The sequence below is a fragment of the Oryctolagus cuniculus genome, chromosome 20, assembly GCF_051225735.1.
Source record: "Oryctolagus cuniculus isolate XC-2025 breed Fujian yellow rabbit chromosome 20, ASM5122573v1, whole genome shotgun sequence".
NCBI lineage: Eukaryota > Metazoa > Chordata > Mammalia > Lagomorpha > Leporidae > Oryctolagus > Oryctolagus cuniculus.
In genome coordinates, this window is record NC_142886.1 from 43,395,982 (window position 1) to 43,411,603 (window position 15,622).

The window sequence follows — 15,622 nt, forward strand, 5'->3', positions numbered from 1 at the left end:
CTCGGCTGAGCATACCAGAGTGAACAATGTCTGCTTCCTGTCCCCAGGCAGCTCGCAGTGTAGCTGGGGAAGCAGAGGCCGTCACAGGGCGGGCGCTCAGGGCACTAGGAAGGGGCGGGGAGGCCCAGCCAAGCTGCAGGCTGTGCGGGAAGCCCCCGCACCAACCTCCTCATCTTTGCCAGGCAAGCTTTCGTTTTTTGCATTTTAGGGATGAAGTCACTGGGGCTCAGATAGGGAAAGTAACTCGCCAAGGTTGCACAGCCAGTGAGTGAGGAGGGGGAACGTTGTGACTCCAAAGCTACTCCTCTTCCCGCCTCTTGCTTCGTGATTTTGCTCACCCATTCGCTTGCTCACGGATCTCGGAGCTTGCCCTGGGTCAGACATGGGGCTTCATGCCAAATAGGAAAACAGCTGCAGCAGCCAGAGCGAGGGCCTGGGGGTGCGCCTGGGGTAGCACCTGGGAGAGGTAAACTCCAGCAGGAGACCTGAGGGAGGCAAAGGAGCTGCCTGGGTGTGCGTGAGATGTGGCTCTGGGAACCTGACCGTGGGGAGGCGGATATGACCAGGCCAAACCCCACTTCAAGGTGGGGGGCTGGGGAGGAAGCGGCAAGCGGCCCTGGTGGCGTCAGCAGAGCCTGCTGCCCGTCTGGACCTCGGAGCTGACCGACCTCGCTCCAGTTCTGGCCCTGTCGTGTGCGTTTTCTGATCTGTGAATTGGCCCCAGGACCATCCACCTTGCGTGGCTTCTTAAAGCACCCAGCGTCTTCATGTGTGTCGGGCATGTGGGAGGCACTTGTGTGCAGGGGGAGGAGCAGAGTTGCATTCAACACCACGTCCAAGGGTTTTTCTTCCCAGGCACAGCCCCGTCCAGAGACAAAGGGACAGAGGGGCAGGGCTGAAGCCAGGAGGTCTCGGGTCCCACCAGGGCAGGGACGTGGCCTGGGCCTGCGTCGTAGCCGAGGGTGCCTGACCCAGGGGGAGGGCTTTCCCTTCCCTGTGAGGGCTGCTGCCCCAGGAGGCTGCAGAAATGCAACGGCCCACGCTGCTGCCCACTTCCTCACCCCGAGATGGAGGAGGGGGCATCGGTTCTAAGGTTCCTAAGTGGCCCTGGGGCTTGTGGGAGGGGCTCCGCTGGGGAGAGGGCCTGCTGGCTTCCACACAGCGCCGGCCTCTGCTGCCCTGCTGCCTCTGATCCCAGCTGAGAGGAGGAAGCTGTGTCTGCCTCCTCCAGTGTAGACCTCGCTGAGTTAGCTCCCTGGGTGCTGGGTTTCTGCCCCAGAAAGCCAGGTCCTCAGGGACAGCTCAAGGCCTTGGAGTCGCCGCACTGCCGCACTACTTAATGAGGCTACAGGGGCGTCCTCAGCCCAGCCGGCCTGACAGAGGGGCTCCGGCCCGGCAAGGGTCAAGGGCACAAAGGCAGGTGTCCCTTGGGGGCGGGGCTGAGATGGGCCGTTGCCTGCCTTTCTCCCTGATCAGCTGTGCCTGGACACTGCCAAAGCCTGCTTATTGTTGTGATTAGAGGCGAAGTTGAGCTTCTCAGAGGGTAAGTGGCTTGCCCAAGGTCAGCTGGTTACTAGAGACAGTGAGATTTGAGGTCCTTGCCCCAACGTGACACCAACACAAGGATCCTAGCCATCCTCAGGCCCCTGCCACTCACCCCCCAAATACACCTGACCTTGGCTCAGGAGTGAGCAAAAGCACTTTTATAATTCATTTCTTTCCTAAAAGCGTTTCAAGGGTTCATTCAACAAAGACTCCATTCACTCTGGCTCCCAGCTCTCCCAAGGAAGGTGTCCTTGAGATGGGAGCTGCCCCACTTGGCAGCCACTGGCCACACGTGGCTCTGAGCACGTGCTGTGTGTCCACTCTGACCTGCCACGTGCTGCAAGCTGCCACTGCATGTCCAAGACATCATAGCAGGAAAAGAAGGCACACGTCTCCTGCGTGGTTTCTGTACTGATGATACGTGGAAACGATATTTTGGGCATCGAATAGAGAGAAAAATGAATTTCGCCTGTTTCTCCTCACTTCCGTCATGTGGCCCTGAGCGTATGTATTAGAAACTGCACCTGTGGGCTGCAGTTGGCACTCGCGTTGTATTTTGGGGGAGGTGCTGTGACCTGGATGCTGAGATGGAGCGGGAACAAGGAGGCAGGAGGCCCCCTGGGCGCTCACCCTGGCCTCCCAGGCATGCTTCCTCAGGAAGCTGTGCCGGGGTTGGGAGCGCTGGCCGGACTCCCAGCACCTGCTCTACAGAGGCCGAGCGCAAGCGCAAAGCCAGCCCCGCACGGCCGGAGCTCGGGCTCAGGAGCCAGCAGGTCCCACCGTGGGCAACTGCACCCTGCAGCCGTGTGACCTCAGCCCTGGCCTTCGGTTTCCGCCTCTGTATGCGGGGCGTGGGCTCTGCCTGGAGCAACGAGGCGCGGGTGCCCAGCTGCCCCCGGCGTCCGTGGAGTCAGCCAACCACGGGCCAGAGAGATTTAGGGGGAAAGGATGTCTTTCCCGAGCACACGGTGTCGTCAGAGCCGACTGCAAGCACACAGAGCCGAGCTTCTGACACAGGCCGGTTCTAGGCCAGTTTATACCAGGGCCGTGAGCGTCTGAGGGGGTGCTGGTCACCATGGGGGTCCCGAGACCAACCCCCTGCGGACACCGAGGGCCCGCTGCACGCACTTACCGCAGGGCCTGGCACCGTCGCCGTAAGCTTAGATGACAAATACAGATCTCTAAGGCATTGGGAGGCATCCCGGAGACTGGGATCGCTTGGTTTTGGACAGCAGCACTTGGGACCCGCACCTTACAGACGCCCCGGTGGGCCCCCTCTCAGATGCCTTCTGGGCCTTGTCTCGCTCACCTGGTCCTGGGGTAGCAGTGGGCAGCTTGGCGGTTGGCACGAGTGGAGCCGGCGGCCTCAGGAGCGGCCGGGCCGCAGGCCTTGTCGGCCAGGCTCTGCTCGATGGCCATCTGGACGAGCTCCTCCTCGCTCAGGCTGCTGTACAGACTGTATTCCTCCTGCCCGATGGCGCGCTGCCGGCCCCGAGCGCGGATCTCCGTCGCCATCCTCTTCCTCCTCGCGCCCTGGCTTCCAGAACGGCCCCTCGGCGGGGAGGAGCGAACGGCAAGGGAGAAAACCCTGGAAGAGACCACAAGTGTCCTGGTCGCAGCCGTTCTGCAAGACGGCCACGTGTGCCCACGGAAGGCTGTGCTTCCTCCTGTCGGCCACGGACTCACTGGTCACCCACTTGGCCGTCTCAGCCACGCAGCCATGCACACATCCACCTGTCCGCTCACCGGTCCCTCCCTCCATCCAGCCACTTACTCACCCTTCCACACAGCCTTCCACTGCCCACCCACCCGCAAGAGGGGTTCCTAGAAAATGGGATTTAAAATAAGTATGTTTTGGTGCAAAAAAAAAATAACTTTGAATATCAGTGCACGGTATTTTCCTAGTACATATTTTCCATGAATTTGTTGACAGTCCCTCATCTATCCACCCATCCACCTATCCATCTATATATCCGACCGTCTAAGCACCTACCCCCCACCAGACCTCCTAGCCCCCCATCCATCTTCCTGTCCATCTGTCTGTCCACTCACACAACCACTCACACGTCCGTCTTACCACCAGTATCCATGCCTACATCATCCATTCTGTCTGTCCTCCCGTCCATCCACAGTCCCACCTCTTCGCTCCACGTGTAGCCATCCGTTCCTATGTGTACACACACGTATGTGCACGTACGGTCACTGGACGATGATTTCTTGAGCACCTACTCTAAGCCAGGCTCTCTCCCAAGCACTGGGGATACAGCAGTGACCCCGACAGACAAACAGCTCTGCCCTCGGGGAGTGGCACCAGCGATGGCTACACTGTTGTTCCGATCGCCAGCCACGTGCTGTCATGCTGTGGCTCCCGTGCCCTGCGCTGTGCTAGGCCTGAGGACACAGAGATGAATCAGACGTGGGCCCACTATCGGAGGTCACACGAGCTGGTTAAAATCAATCAGTCGCATGATTGGTCCGTTAATCCCAGGGGCTGGCTCCTTGAAAAATGCTTCAGGGAGAGACGGACCTCGGTGGAAGAGACAGCTTTTAGAAAATCCTTAGCCTGGTTATCGGCCCCCTGGAGGCCAATATTCCCCCTCCCTTCCCCAGCGCTGGTGGACCCACATCCACGTGATCTGCTCTGGCCGTGAACACAGGTGGACGCGACACAAACAGCCATTCAGCCCGGACTTGTGCCTTGGAGTTTGCGCCTGCTCCTCTGCCAGCCCAAGGAGAGGAGCTGCGCTTCAGGCTGAGCCCCAGAGGGAACCCACGTGGAGGGCAACTGGAGCTCACCTGCCCGGGGAGCCCTGCCCAGCTGAGTCTTGGGGTGTGGGCTGGCCTGCAGATCAGTGCTTGACTGTCAAGGCTTACCTACACACCTAGCATTGCTCCTCGTGCTCAGGTCGGGGGCAAGTGCCCTGAGAGAGGAGCTTCTCCCTCTGGGCTGCGGTCAGTAGCTCATGTGTGCACTTGACCCCTGACCCTCTTTCCAAGGTCAGCGCCCTATAGAAGGAACTTGAGGGTCACCGTGAGGCTGGGTGAATGTCTCCATTATCACAGGATGAGCCTGAGTCCATTGATGCCCTCATGGTCCCTGCGAGCAGACCCTGGCTCTGTCCATGCAGTGGGGTGTCCTGGCCCACGATGAATCCAGATTGTTCCAAGCCAGGGGCAACACACCCGTCTCCTGGCTAGTGAGCACGTAGCCTGTTTTTTTTTTTGTTTGTTTGTTTGTTTGTTTTGACAGGCAGAGTGGACAGTGAGAGAGACAGACAAAGAGAAAGGTTTTCCTTTGCCGTTGGTTCACCCTCCAATGGCCGCCACAGCCAGTGCACTGCGGCCGGCGCACCGCACTGATCCGATGGCAGGAGCCAGGTGCTTCTCCTGGTCTCCCATGGGGTACAGGGCCCAAGCACTTGGGCCATCCTCCACTGCACTCCCGGGCCACAGCAGAGAGCTGGCCTGGAAGAGGGACAACCGGGACAGAATCCAGCGCCCCGACCAGGACTAGAACCCGGTGTGCTGGCGCCGCAAGGCGGAGGATTAGCCTAGTGAGCCGCGGCGCCGGCCTACATAGCCTGGTTTTGTCCAAAGACAGAACTTCTGCTGGGGCGCTGCTAGCAGAGACCTCCTTCCCTAAGACACGAGGGAACAGAGAGGAAAACGACTCCTGGCCCCAACCTCTGCTTTGGAGGGGTTAAAGCTTGGAGCTGCGGCGGCTCCCTTGCGACCACGCCGGGGACAGAGTGTGTGACAGGTGGAGTGAGCGAGCTGGACAGAATGAATGATAGGTCTTCTAGGTCTCTCACTGGATCACTGAGCTGCTAAACTCATGCTGGCTCTGCACCCACCCCCAGCCTACTTGATAGCAAAAGGCTGAAGATCTTTGTGGGTCCAGCCAAGGTGAGTTGGGTTTTCTGTTCTATGCAGTCAAAAATCATCTTAACAGATGGTCCTCAGGTCTTGCTGAGAGCCTTGAAAGTAGACCCAGACCCTGTCCCAGCCCAGGCCAATGAGCCCAAAGCCTCCACGGCTGGGGCCTGGACATGCAGTGTCCAAGCCTCTCATGACTTCCCAGTGTGGCCACGACTGCTCTAGATCAGTGGGTCAGTGGCCGGGCTGGGCTCCACGCTAGGGGAGGAGAAGCTGCCCCAAGACCCTAACGTTTGGGGGCCACCCCTTCGGCACCAATGGTGGCATCCACTCTAAGATTAGAAGAACCTGGGACCGGAACCGAGACATTGGGTTTGTGCCCGCGTCTCTTGCTCAGGCGGCTCCGTCACTGTTGTCCCGTCTGTTAATTGGCAGTTAGATTCCAGCCTGCCCTCCACCCCCTTGTCCTGGCAGGGGACACCCGTGCAGCCAGATGGGTCTCTATCCCCAGCTGGCCGAGGCCGGGCTTCCTGCCCTGTCCCCGGCCTGTGTGTGGCTGAGGTCCCTCCCAGGCTGGGTTGGCCCAGGTCTGCTTTCAAGGAGAGGGAGGAGGGGCTCTGCCCAGTGAGGAGTGGCCTGTGTGTGCCTCTCCAGGGCCAGGGTCCAGCTTTACCCACCCACCTGCAGCAAGATGGCACCTCCGTGTGTGTGGCACCAAACCGGCAGAAAATGTGGCTGCCAAGGGCTTGTCCTAAGGGTGGGCTGCCGAGGCCAGGGGGCACTGGGCCAAGAGTCAGAGGCCTGAGCTGCAATCTCCATGCTGATGTTCCGGTGCTGTGTGACCCTACCAAGTCCTTGCCCTCTCCGGCTTTCCCACGGTGAACGGAGGATTTGGAGCTGGAAGGTGCCCAAGGGCTTTTCCAGTTCTGAAGAGCCTACAATTCAGTGAGACGTTTGGTGGGGCCTGTGCCATTGAACCCCAAACTCCCTGCTCCTGGGAGTCCCCATGGCCACTTGGACAGGTTCCTAGTGTATACAGAGCCTAGCTTGGCCACAGGGGAGCAGGGCACCAGGAGGGAGTGCAGGGCTCTCGGGTCTGGAGGTCAGGAGCTCTGTGTCGAATCTCCATTCTGCAACTTACAAAGCTCTGTGACCTCGGGCAAGGTGCTTCCCTGTCCTGGGCTGGGCCTCAGTTCCTGAATCAGTAAGAATGGGAACAAGACGGGCACTTCCCCGTGCTGGGGGCAACACATGGGCCAGGTGTGGGTGGGCGGCTCACACAGGGTAGAGCAGTGATTGGACTGAGGTCCTGCCACTCTCTCACTGCATGGGCCAGTCAGAGGCTGAGGGGCAGTGCTGGGCTGCAGTGCCCCTCCCTGACCACAGGCCTCACACCGCCCTGCACCTGGAACTGCCCTACCTCCAGCTAATTCCAGGGTCACCAGGCGCTGCCGGTGCCTTCCCACGGTGGGTGCGTGGCGGGGGGCACACTGTCCACACTGCGTTAACCTCACAAGAGCTCTGCAAGGAAAAAAGCTTTCTCAACCAGTTAACTTAGTTCTTCCACACCTCCACTCCTTCCAAAAGGAGCCCCTGTGTGTGGTCCCATTTTACAGATGAGACCGTTGAGGTTCAAAGGAGGAGGGGAAGCGTTTGCATGAAGACAGATGCCTGGAACAGTGGCATCTGAATCCCAATCTTGTTGGGGGTTCTTGGGTGATACCCACCTGTAGTGTCCCCTTGCACAAGTGGTGAACCTCACGGGGTTGCTGGTGGAATGCACAGGGCTCAGGAGCATCTGGGCTTAGCCGTGGACCCAGCTGCAAGCAAGCCAGGAGAGGAGACTCCCGGTTGCCGGCCCGACGCCATCACAGCCCTGCCAGGGATGCTCGGGGTCTCTCTCTCGGGGCTGGGGAGTCCCAAAGCTGCCATGGAGTCAGCTGACTGAGTTCCAGTCCCAGCCTTTCCAGTCATTAGCTGCTGGGTTTCTTGGAATCTCAGTTTCTCCATATGTAAAATGGCCCTAACAGGAGTAACTCTCTCCGCAGGAGCGAGGAGGGTGATGCTGGGGTTGCCTCAGTTCTCCTTTGCCTTCACCCTGCCCAGCTCAGTTTCTGAGGCCTCTGCCTGGGCACGGAGCTGCCTTCAGGGCCTGGGTCTTGGTAGGCGGCCGGCAGCCCCTCTCTGAGGGGCTGATCAGGATTAAAAATGCACCTTTCCAGGGAGAGCAGGAGGCCAGTGGCCTTGCCCGGCCCATCCCAGGGTGGACAGCAGAAGGGTGTTCCAGGGCTGGCGTGCACAGCCGGCTGGCAGCAGGCCGGGAGCGCCTCTCATGTTCTCTCTGCTGCACCCCAACCCTTGGGTCCTGGGGAGCTGTCACCTCTCCCAAGGGCCCTCTGTAAAATGGACAGAGACGGCTGTGACAGGATGACCTGGGTTAACACATGGAAAGTCCTCAGATCAGTGCCTAAGTGGGTTCTCAGTTTCTGCATCTGTGAAATGGGCCAAGAAAAGGGGTCGTCCTCCACCCGCCGCATGCCTGGGTCTGCCTGGGAACTGGCGGCAGGGCAGAGGCCCTGTGTGTGGGGGGTGGGGTGGGGTGGGGAGTGGGGTCGTTTGTGGGGCAGCAGTGGGCAGAGATCACCCCTGGATGTCCTATCAGCAAACTAGGCCTGCAGGGAGCCCGGCCAGGAGGGCAGGGGGCATCAAGGAGGACCAGCAGCTGTCTTCCAGCCCATGCAGCTCCCTGTCAGCCAGGACCTGGGGTCAGGAGTGAGGCCGGACAAGCCACCTCCCATCCTCTGTGGTCCTCGTACGTAGAGCCCGTGATGCTCTCCTCTGCCTGCCCTGCCTGGCAAGTCAGCCCATGCGCCTCCTCCACCAGGAAGCGTCCCTGATTGCTACACCATCTCAAGCTGCCCCCAAGTGCACCTGACCCCCTGAGAGGGGCCTGGTGCCCTGTGGAGTCGGGAAACTCCCAAAGAACAGGACTGTGTCCCCATTCCTGCAGCAACCCCAGGACCTGAGCCAAAGCCAGGTATACAGTAGGTGCTTCATAAGTGCTGGATAGACAGAGAATGAAGGGCAGGGTCATGAGAATTCTTCAGGTGCATGGAAGGAGAGGTGTAGAGATGCTGAGTGGGGCAGACGGCCTTGGCCTTGGTGACTACCCTGCCACCTGCTGGCCGTGTGATGGGGAGCAGGCTCCTCACACCCTCCGCGCCCCACTGTGGCCATCTGCAGGGTGAAGACCATGCAGACACAGCCTGTGGCCGTGTCGACAGAAGCAATCAGGTTCAGGGATGATGTGGGCGTCAGTACCCGGCACACAGCCCAGGGCCCCTGGAAAACTCTAAAGGCACTGGGGCTCAGAGCCCCTGCTGTGGCCTCCCAGGGTGGGGGCGACATCCGGGACTCCTCCTGCTGGAAGAGGCTCAAGCTCAGGACAGGATGGTTCCCAAGGAGGCGTGGCCTAAGCGATTCCCCAAGCTCCCTCCATCTAGAGAGAGCGAGCTTGAGCGAAAGTGAAAGTAAGCTTTCTGGAGACAACAGGCCAGGCCAAGTGGTGGCCGCCAGCCCCTGTGGCTGGGAGGGAGCAGGGAGGTGAGGAGAGTCTGCCCTGCTCCCAGCCAGCCCCGCTGCCTCTGCCCGCCTCTCCCCAAGCCCCTCCTCCCATAGCCCCCAGGCCCTGGTCAAGGACCGACCTGCAGCCCAGGCGGCTCTCTGTCCTGGCCTTGAATCTCTGGCCCGGCTGACTGCCCGCAGGGGGAGCTCGGCGCCCTTGCTCAGCAATGCTGTGTGAACACTTGCATTTCTCTTGGGGTCCACCCGCACCCCGCAGGGTGAGCAGCGTGGGCCACTCCACTTTGCTGCCGCTCAAAGCCACCTGTCCCTCTCAGATCACTGCTCCCCACTCCCAGGCGGCACGGGGACCACACGCCTCCCCTGCAGGCCACTGAGGTGCTCAGCACGTGCTTCCAGCTTGAGTCGTGCATTGCGCCTGCCACAGAGCGTTGCTAGATGTGGACGCTGAGGCGCACCCAGGGAGAAAGTGACAAGGAAGAGAGGCGACTACTGACTTCTGACTTCTGCCCAGTTCTCAGCCTGTGTCTCTAACAGCAGCCTCTTGGGGTTTAAGATTTGAGTAGCGCTGGAGTTCAGCTGAAGCCTCTATGAGAACATATAACACACACGTGACACAGTGCAATAACACACATGTGCCATGCATGTGCTCGCAGAGCGCCTGTCACGCAGGTGTGCATGGACCATCTGTCCCTCTCTTCCAGAGGCTGCAGGTCTCCCCGAGGGAGGGCTGCCCAACCCCGCGCCCCGCAGCGCCCCCTCTCCGGGAGCCGGATCTCTGTGCCCTGCTGAGCCCAGCATGCAGAGGGGACCCAGGACGGCTGAGGAAACCCTTGTGGGGGCCCCGTGGCTGGGGGACACGCAGCGTGGCTGGGAGACATACAGCGTGGCTGGGGGACACGCAGGGCTTCTCTCGTGCCGAGTCCTGCTGCTGTCAGACCTGAGCGGCGGCCGAGGGTCCCTGCGTGTTTTCCTCACCGCTTCCCAAAGCTGCACCTCTTGACCTTCTCAGCACCAGGGGAAGTCAGCGTCCCCACCGAGCAGAGGGGCAGGCTGAGTCCGCCATGGAAGGGGCAGGGGAGCTGCCCCCGGACGCCTGCCCCCCGTTCCCGTGACACTGGGCGCAGAGGTGAGGGGTAGTTGCTTCGGACCCTCGCCCCCCTGGAGGTTCGGCCCTGGCTCCGGAGTGCCCTGGGCTGGGAGGGAATCCAGTCCACCGTGCCCTCGGGCTCAGGCAAAGCCCCAGATGGGCCCTGGGCTGTGGGGCAGGGCTCCGCAGGGGCCGCCCAGCTGCGGGGGTTTGAGCCCTTAGTCCAGACGCTGAGGATGAACCTCAGAACCTCCTGTGCTGGCTTCCAGCCATCTCCTGGTTGTCAGGGGCCTGGGCCTCGGGCTGCTCAGGGCTGCAGACTTCGGCCGGTGCCACCAGGCTGGGTTCCTCTCCCCTTTGTGCGGAGGGGAAACCGAGGCCCAGACAGGGGATGTGACTGTCACGTGGGCACCAGTAGGAGGTGACAGCCACGGATCTGACTTGTTCACCACACAGTCGGACAGTCTGTGCCCATTGCACGGAGGGGAACACTGTGGCTCCGGCGGCCGTGGAGCCACCCCTTGCTGACCCAGTTCTGGGTGAATCTCTCCCTAATGTTCTAGGGAACAAGAACAAGCCTCAGTACTTTGCTTACGAGGATTCATTGAGGAAGTCACCCCAAAAAGCGAGGGTTAGAGGCAGAGAAGGGAGCAAGAAAAACAGGGAAAAAAATCGGCTCCTGCCTTCTGTGGAAAGCGCTCCACGCCAAGGGGGAGGGTAAACTACCCAGGCCCAAGGCCCAGGGACTGAGGCCGTGCCCACGAGCGCCAGCTAAGAAAAGCGTCAGCCAATGCCAAGTTTCCATTTTCTCTCTCTGGACACCCAGGCTATCAAGTCAGGCCCGTGGGTCACCTTTGTCTCAGCCGCCCGCACGGGGGCGCTGCCCCTGCCCCCTGGCCCAGGCCCCTCCCTCGGCAGCCGGCCCACCAGGGTGGCTCAGCAATGTACTGCCCGGGACACGGGGCTCCAGGCCCCCGGCCCAGCCTCTGCCACCTTGGCTGTGTGTGCCCATGGTGGCCAGGGGTGGGCGGGGGACTGGCTCGCCCACCTCCGAGCCTCCGGGCCCCTCAACAGCCCAAATGCAGCCCTGCCCAGCCCCCCAACAGCCCAAGTGCAGGCCTGTCCAGCCCTGCTCTGGCCCGCAGGCCCTGGGAGCCTGTGGGTGCTCACTGCAGGCAGCAGAGTGGGGGGCCTGGGCTCTCCCAGAGCCCCCTCCTCACCAGCGCGCAGCCGCAGGCCTGGCTGGGAGGTTACAGATCGGCCGGGCCCTCTTCCCACTCTCTCTCTCTCTCTCTCCCTCTGGGCTCATCCCCCTCCCCTGCCTTCACTGAAATCCTTTGCTGCTCCTCTCTCAGCCTCCCCTGTTTGTTTCTTCTCCCCTTAATCACGTCTCTCTCTGTCCCTGTCTATAAAAAACCAGGGAGATAAGGAATCAAGTGAGTCTGGCCTCACCATGGCCTCCCCAAACATCCCCGTCACCCCCAAAGTGCTCAACAGCTTCCCTTCTGCCCCTGGGTAGCAAATGCCCCGGCGCTGGCGCTCGGGACGGAGTTGAGGCTGCAAGCCCTCCGGAGCCGCTGGGTGGGCCCAGAGATATTTCTGTGCCTCCTTCGGGAAGTCTCTTGGACCCGTCTAGGCCACAGTATACGGGCACCTTATGACGCCCGCCCTGTGCCAGGGACATTTCTCCTGGGTGCACGCGGGTGCTGTTTTGCTTCTGCCCTGGTCCCCAGAGAACCTGCAGGAGGCCGTGGCTTTGCTTGTGGGCCTGGAGGAAGAGGCCGGGTTGGATTCCCTGGATTCAGGCAGGAGCCTCCACCTCTCCAAATCTCAGGTCCACCTCTGACAAGGCGGGCGACGGGCCCCGCTCGCGCACGGTGGCCTTGAGGAGTCAGTGGGGAGCATCCCGTGGTCACTGAACGCCCACAGGCATTGCCCGTGTTATTATTTGCCGTGGATGACACGGAGCCTCGGCCCTCGCCTCCCCCTGCCGCCCGGGGCACTGGGGATCTGGCCCGCGTGCAAGAATGGTTGATGCAAGCAGGAACAGCACAGGGGAGGCGCTGCCCGCTGCACCCCCCCCCCCGGTGGAGTGGCAAACAAGCCCGCGCCCGCTGCACCTCCCGCCCGCTGTTTTGGAAGTGACTCCTGCCTCTGTCGCCGCTGCCGCACTGTGCTCCTGCCCCAGGCCTCTGTGCTGGGAGCCGGCCCTGGCTGGTTCTGCCAGAGTCCTCTGCGGGCCCCCAAGCCCCTGCCTCGCACAAAAGGAGCGCTTCCTGCAGGGGCGAGGGCGCTCCTGCCCCACGAAGGGGCTTAGGCCTGCACTGCTCCAGCTGCTGTCACGCACCTGCCCTCCGGAAGGGTCCCGGCCTCCCCGCCTCCTCGCTGCAGGCCACCGCCCCGACTTGCCCAGGAGCTGCCTGCAGGCAACCCCACTGCCCTCCGTGGCCCAGAAACTCGGGGGACGCCCGTCTCCTCACCTGGCCGCCCACTGTCCCCAACCACTGTCACAGCACTGTGGTCCCCTGGCCCTGGGCCACCTGACTTGTGGGCCTGAGCCACCGGTGACACTGGCCCAGCCCTCTGAAAGCCATCCCATCCTTGACTGTGTACACACACGCACTCACTCACACACACACATATACTCACACACATACATGTACACATATACTCACACACATACATGTGCACACACTCACACATGCATATACACTCACACATGCTCTAACACACACACAAGCACACATATATACACATTCACACAAACACATACATCACACATACATACACACACATGTACACACATACTCTCATATACATGTATACACATACGCTCATACATACACATATACTCACACTCACATACACAAACTTGTGCATATACACACATATACACGTGCACACACACACACACACTCCCATATACATTCACACTCTCACATACACTCTCGTACATACACACTCTCACATACATACACTCATGCACATACATATACACACATTCACACATGTGCACACACACACTCATATACCTCAGCACTCATACACACACAAATATACACACTCGTGTGTGCCTACATACACACACATACACTGACACACTCACACTCACATGCACACACATACTCACACTCATACACACAGTGTTGTTAAATTTCTCGTGGGCGACACGCCTCAGTCCATGTCTCCCTAGACCCCAGCTGACGCAGCTGCAGCCGCTGCACCTGGACACCTCTGCCCCTCCACAGTCCTGAGCAGGCATCGGCGCCCGGGAAATGCGTGGAAGGGGCTTCCCGGGCATGAAGACATCCCTCTGCTTGCCTGCGTTTCAGAAAGGTGCCTGCCCGACAGTCATTGCCAGAGAACTAGGGACACACAGAGGCCTCATTGACAGCCCCTGGTGCATTTCCACTTTTAGAAGTGCACGCCCCACGTATTCTGAGCAAGAGCCCTTCAGAAGCAGGGGTGCGTATGTGCGAGATGCTGACTCTGTTCCCCAACTCAAAACAAAAGCCGCTGGTGCACTGTCGGACCCAGGAGAACGGGGACACAGGGGACGGCGACAGCGCAGGGAACACCAGGAGCCTGCCAGTGAGTCCCGCAGCCCTGAGCCCCAGCTGGCGCACCGCCTTTGTGCAAGGTCCGGACGAGAAAGTTGAAAGCATGCGTTACCTGTTGGGCTGGGACCCAGGGGTACAGCTCCGGGAGGATGCAGAGGGTTCTCTGGCGAGCGGCGGAATTCAGAGCATGCTCCCGGAGCGCCTCTGCCCTGGCCCTGAGCTGCTCGCTGGCTGCTGTGCCAGGCGCCTCTGCAACGCTCTGCTTTGAGGCAGGGAGTTTATTTCGGGCCCATCGCATGACCTGTGATGACAAGCCAAACCATAAGAAGCTGTGAATCTCAGATTTCCTGTCTGAAGACCACGCCGCGGAAGCCGGATCCTGCCGTCTGCTGGTCCGGGTGCATCGAAAACAGACGCTCACTCGGGAGAGCATCTCGGAGCTTCAGCTCCCACGTGATGTCATCATTTGTGATCCTTGACATAGAGGCCATATATGGGTATGTTTCTGGAACTGCCCAGGAGGGAGTGAGAGGAGAGAGACGCAGAGGGCAAGGCACAGGGAGACGGGGAAGGAGAACAGGGAGACCAGAGGTGGGAAGGAAAGAGAGAGGGGAGAAGAGAGAAGAAAAGGCACAGACAGGAGGCAGGTGACAAGGCGGACAGGAAGGGGACTGAGCAGAAGAGAAGAGGGAGACAGGGAGGGCAGAAAGGGGTCCATGTAATAGGTCTTTGGGGACATCATCGAGGTTGGGAGCCCAGCACGCAGCAGGTGGCAGCACCTGGCATTGGCAGACACCCGGTGTGCCCCTGCCAAATGTTGTGGGGTGAGCCTGGGGTTCGAGGTTAGGGAGACAAACCAACCTGCAAACACGGAAGCATGTCAGCAAGCCCCGGGCAGACACATAGCAGGAGGGGACCCTTCCTCCAGGTCTAGGAAGAGCTGGTCCTGTTCCCAGAACAGGTGGAATGGCAGAGACAATGCACGCACAGCTGCACCTGCTGGGCAGCCAGGATGCGCCCTGCGTGCCACCAGCTGCTTCCACACCCACACACGTGTTTGATCTCAGAGTCAGGGGCCAGGAAATGATTGTCACTTGATCCACTTCTCCCAAGACAAAAGAATTTCCATTCCAAAGGTCCATCCCCTCGGCAGGATTTGTGAGAGCCACAGGGCGATTTCTCACCCTCACAGACTCAGGAGAACGTCGGGATACTTCCATACTCACATGGAGAACTGCACAAGGAAACAGATGTCCGCAAGCTCAGGTGCCGCTGACAGGGGTTGTGTCAAGGTGCTGGCTGGTGCTGAGGACGGGGGGACATCACGGGCCCCTGGGCTGCCTCCTGCTCCTCCAGCCCCTGCCGAGCCGGGCAGCCTCGCCCAGGCCACCGCGGCTGGGCAGCCCCTCCAGGTTAGCTCAGAGTTAGCCCCCTCCAGACTCCATGCCACGGTGGGACGCCGGAGAAGGGTGGAGAAGGACTGATTCTCTCCACCGCTCAGACTTACCTTAGCGGCAAGACATTCTAGCAGATTCTATGAGATGTCTCCCATGCCAGAGTTGGGATGCAGGTTCCTCTGCTCACTGTCTACCACCAGCCCCTTCCCCAGACAGGCCTGGAACCCTGGGCTAACCCGGGATAGGCCCCTTCTTAGGTTTCCCTCCACCTTGCCCTCTGGCCAGCCACCCTCCTGCAGCCGAGAGAGCTGGGGAGGCCGTGAGCGCTGCTGCCTCAGCTGGGGCTCAGCTTTGGGTGCCAAAGCCCAGATGCAGAGGCGAGAGTCCCAGGGCGCAGAAGGGGTGCTGCGGCGGACCCAGCAGGGGCCTGGCCAGGAGCGCCTGGATGAACCCACAGAACACTATCCTCGCCACCAGCTGCTGTGATGGAGTCTGCTTTACCCCCACCAGAACCCGTGGGGAGATTCAGTTCCTTGGGGTGCAATGCTGGGAGGTGTGGGTCTCGGGGCCCT

At 60.6% G+C, this 15,622-nt stretch overlaps 1 protein-coding gene across 1 annotated transcript in view; it reads right to left on the bottom strand.

Annotated features, from left to right (window-relative positions):
- ASB2 (ankyrin repeat and SOCS box containing 2) overlaps window positions 1–14,128 on the bottom strand; it is a 37,098-nt gene extending 22,970 nt beyond the window's left edge. The window contains exons 1-2 of the mRNA XM_051839133.3: window positions 13,766–14,128; window positions 2,855–3,133 (exon numbers count right to left, since the gene is read on the bottom strand). Of these exons, the coding sequence (XP_051695093.2) occupies window positions 2,855–3,060 (206 nt within the window). The 5' untranslated portion in view covers window positions 3,061–3,133; window positions 13,766–14,128. The remainder of the gene's footprint in view (window positions 1–2,854; window positions 3,134–13,765) is intronic.
- Between the last annotated feature and the right edge of the window lie 1,494 nt (window positions 14,129–15,622).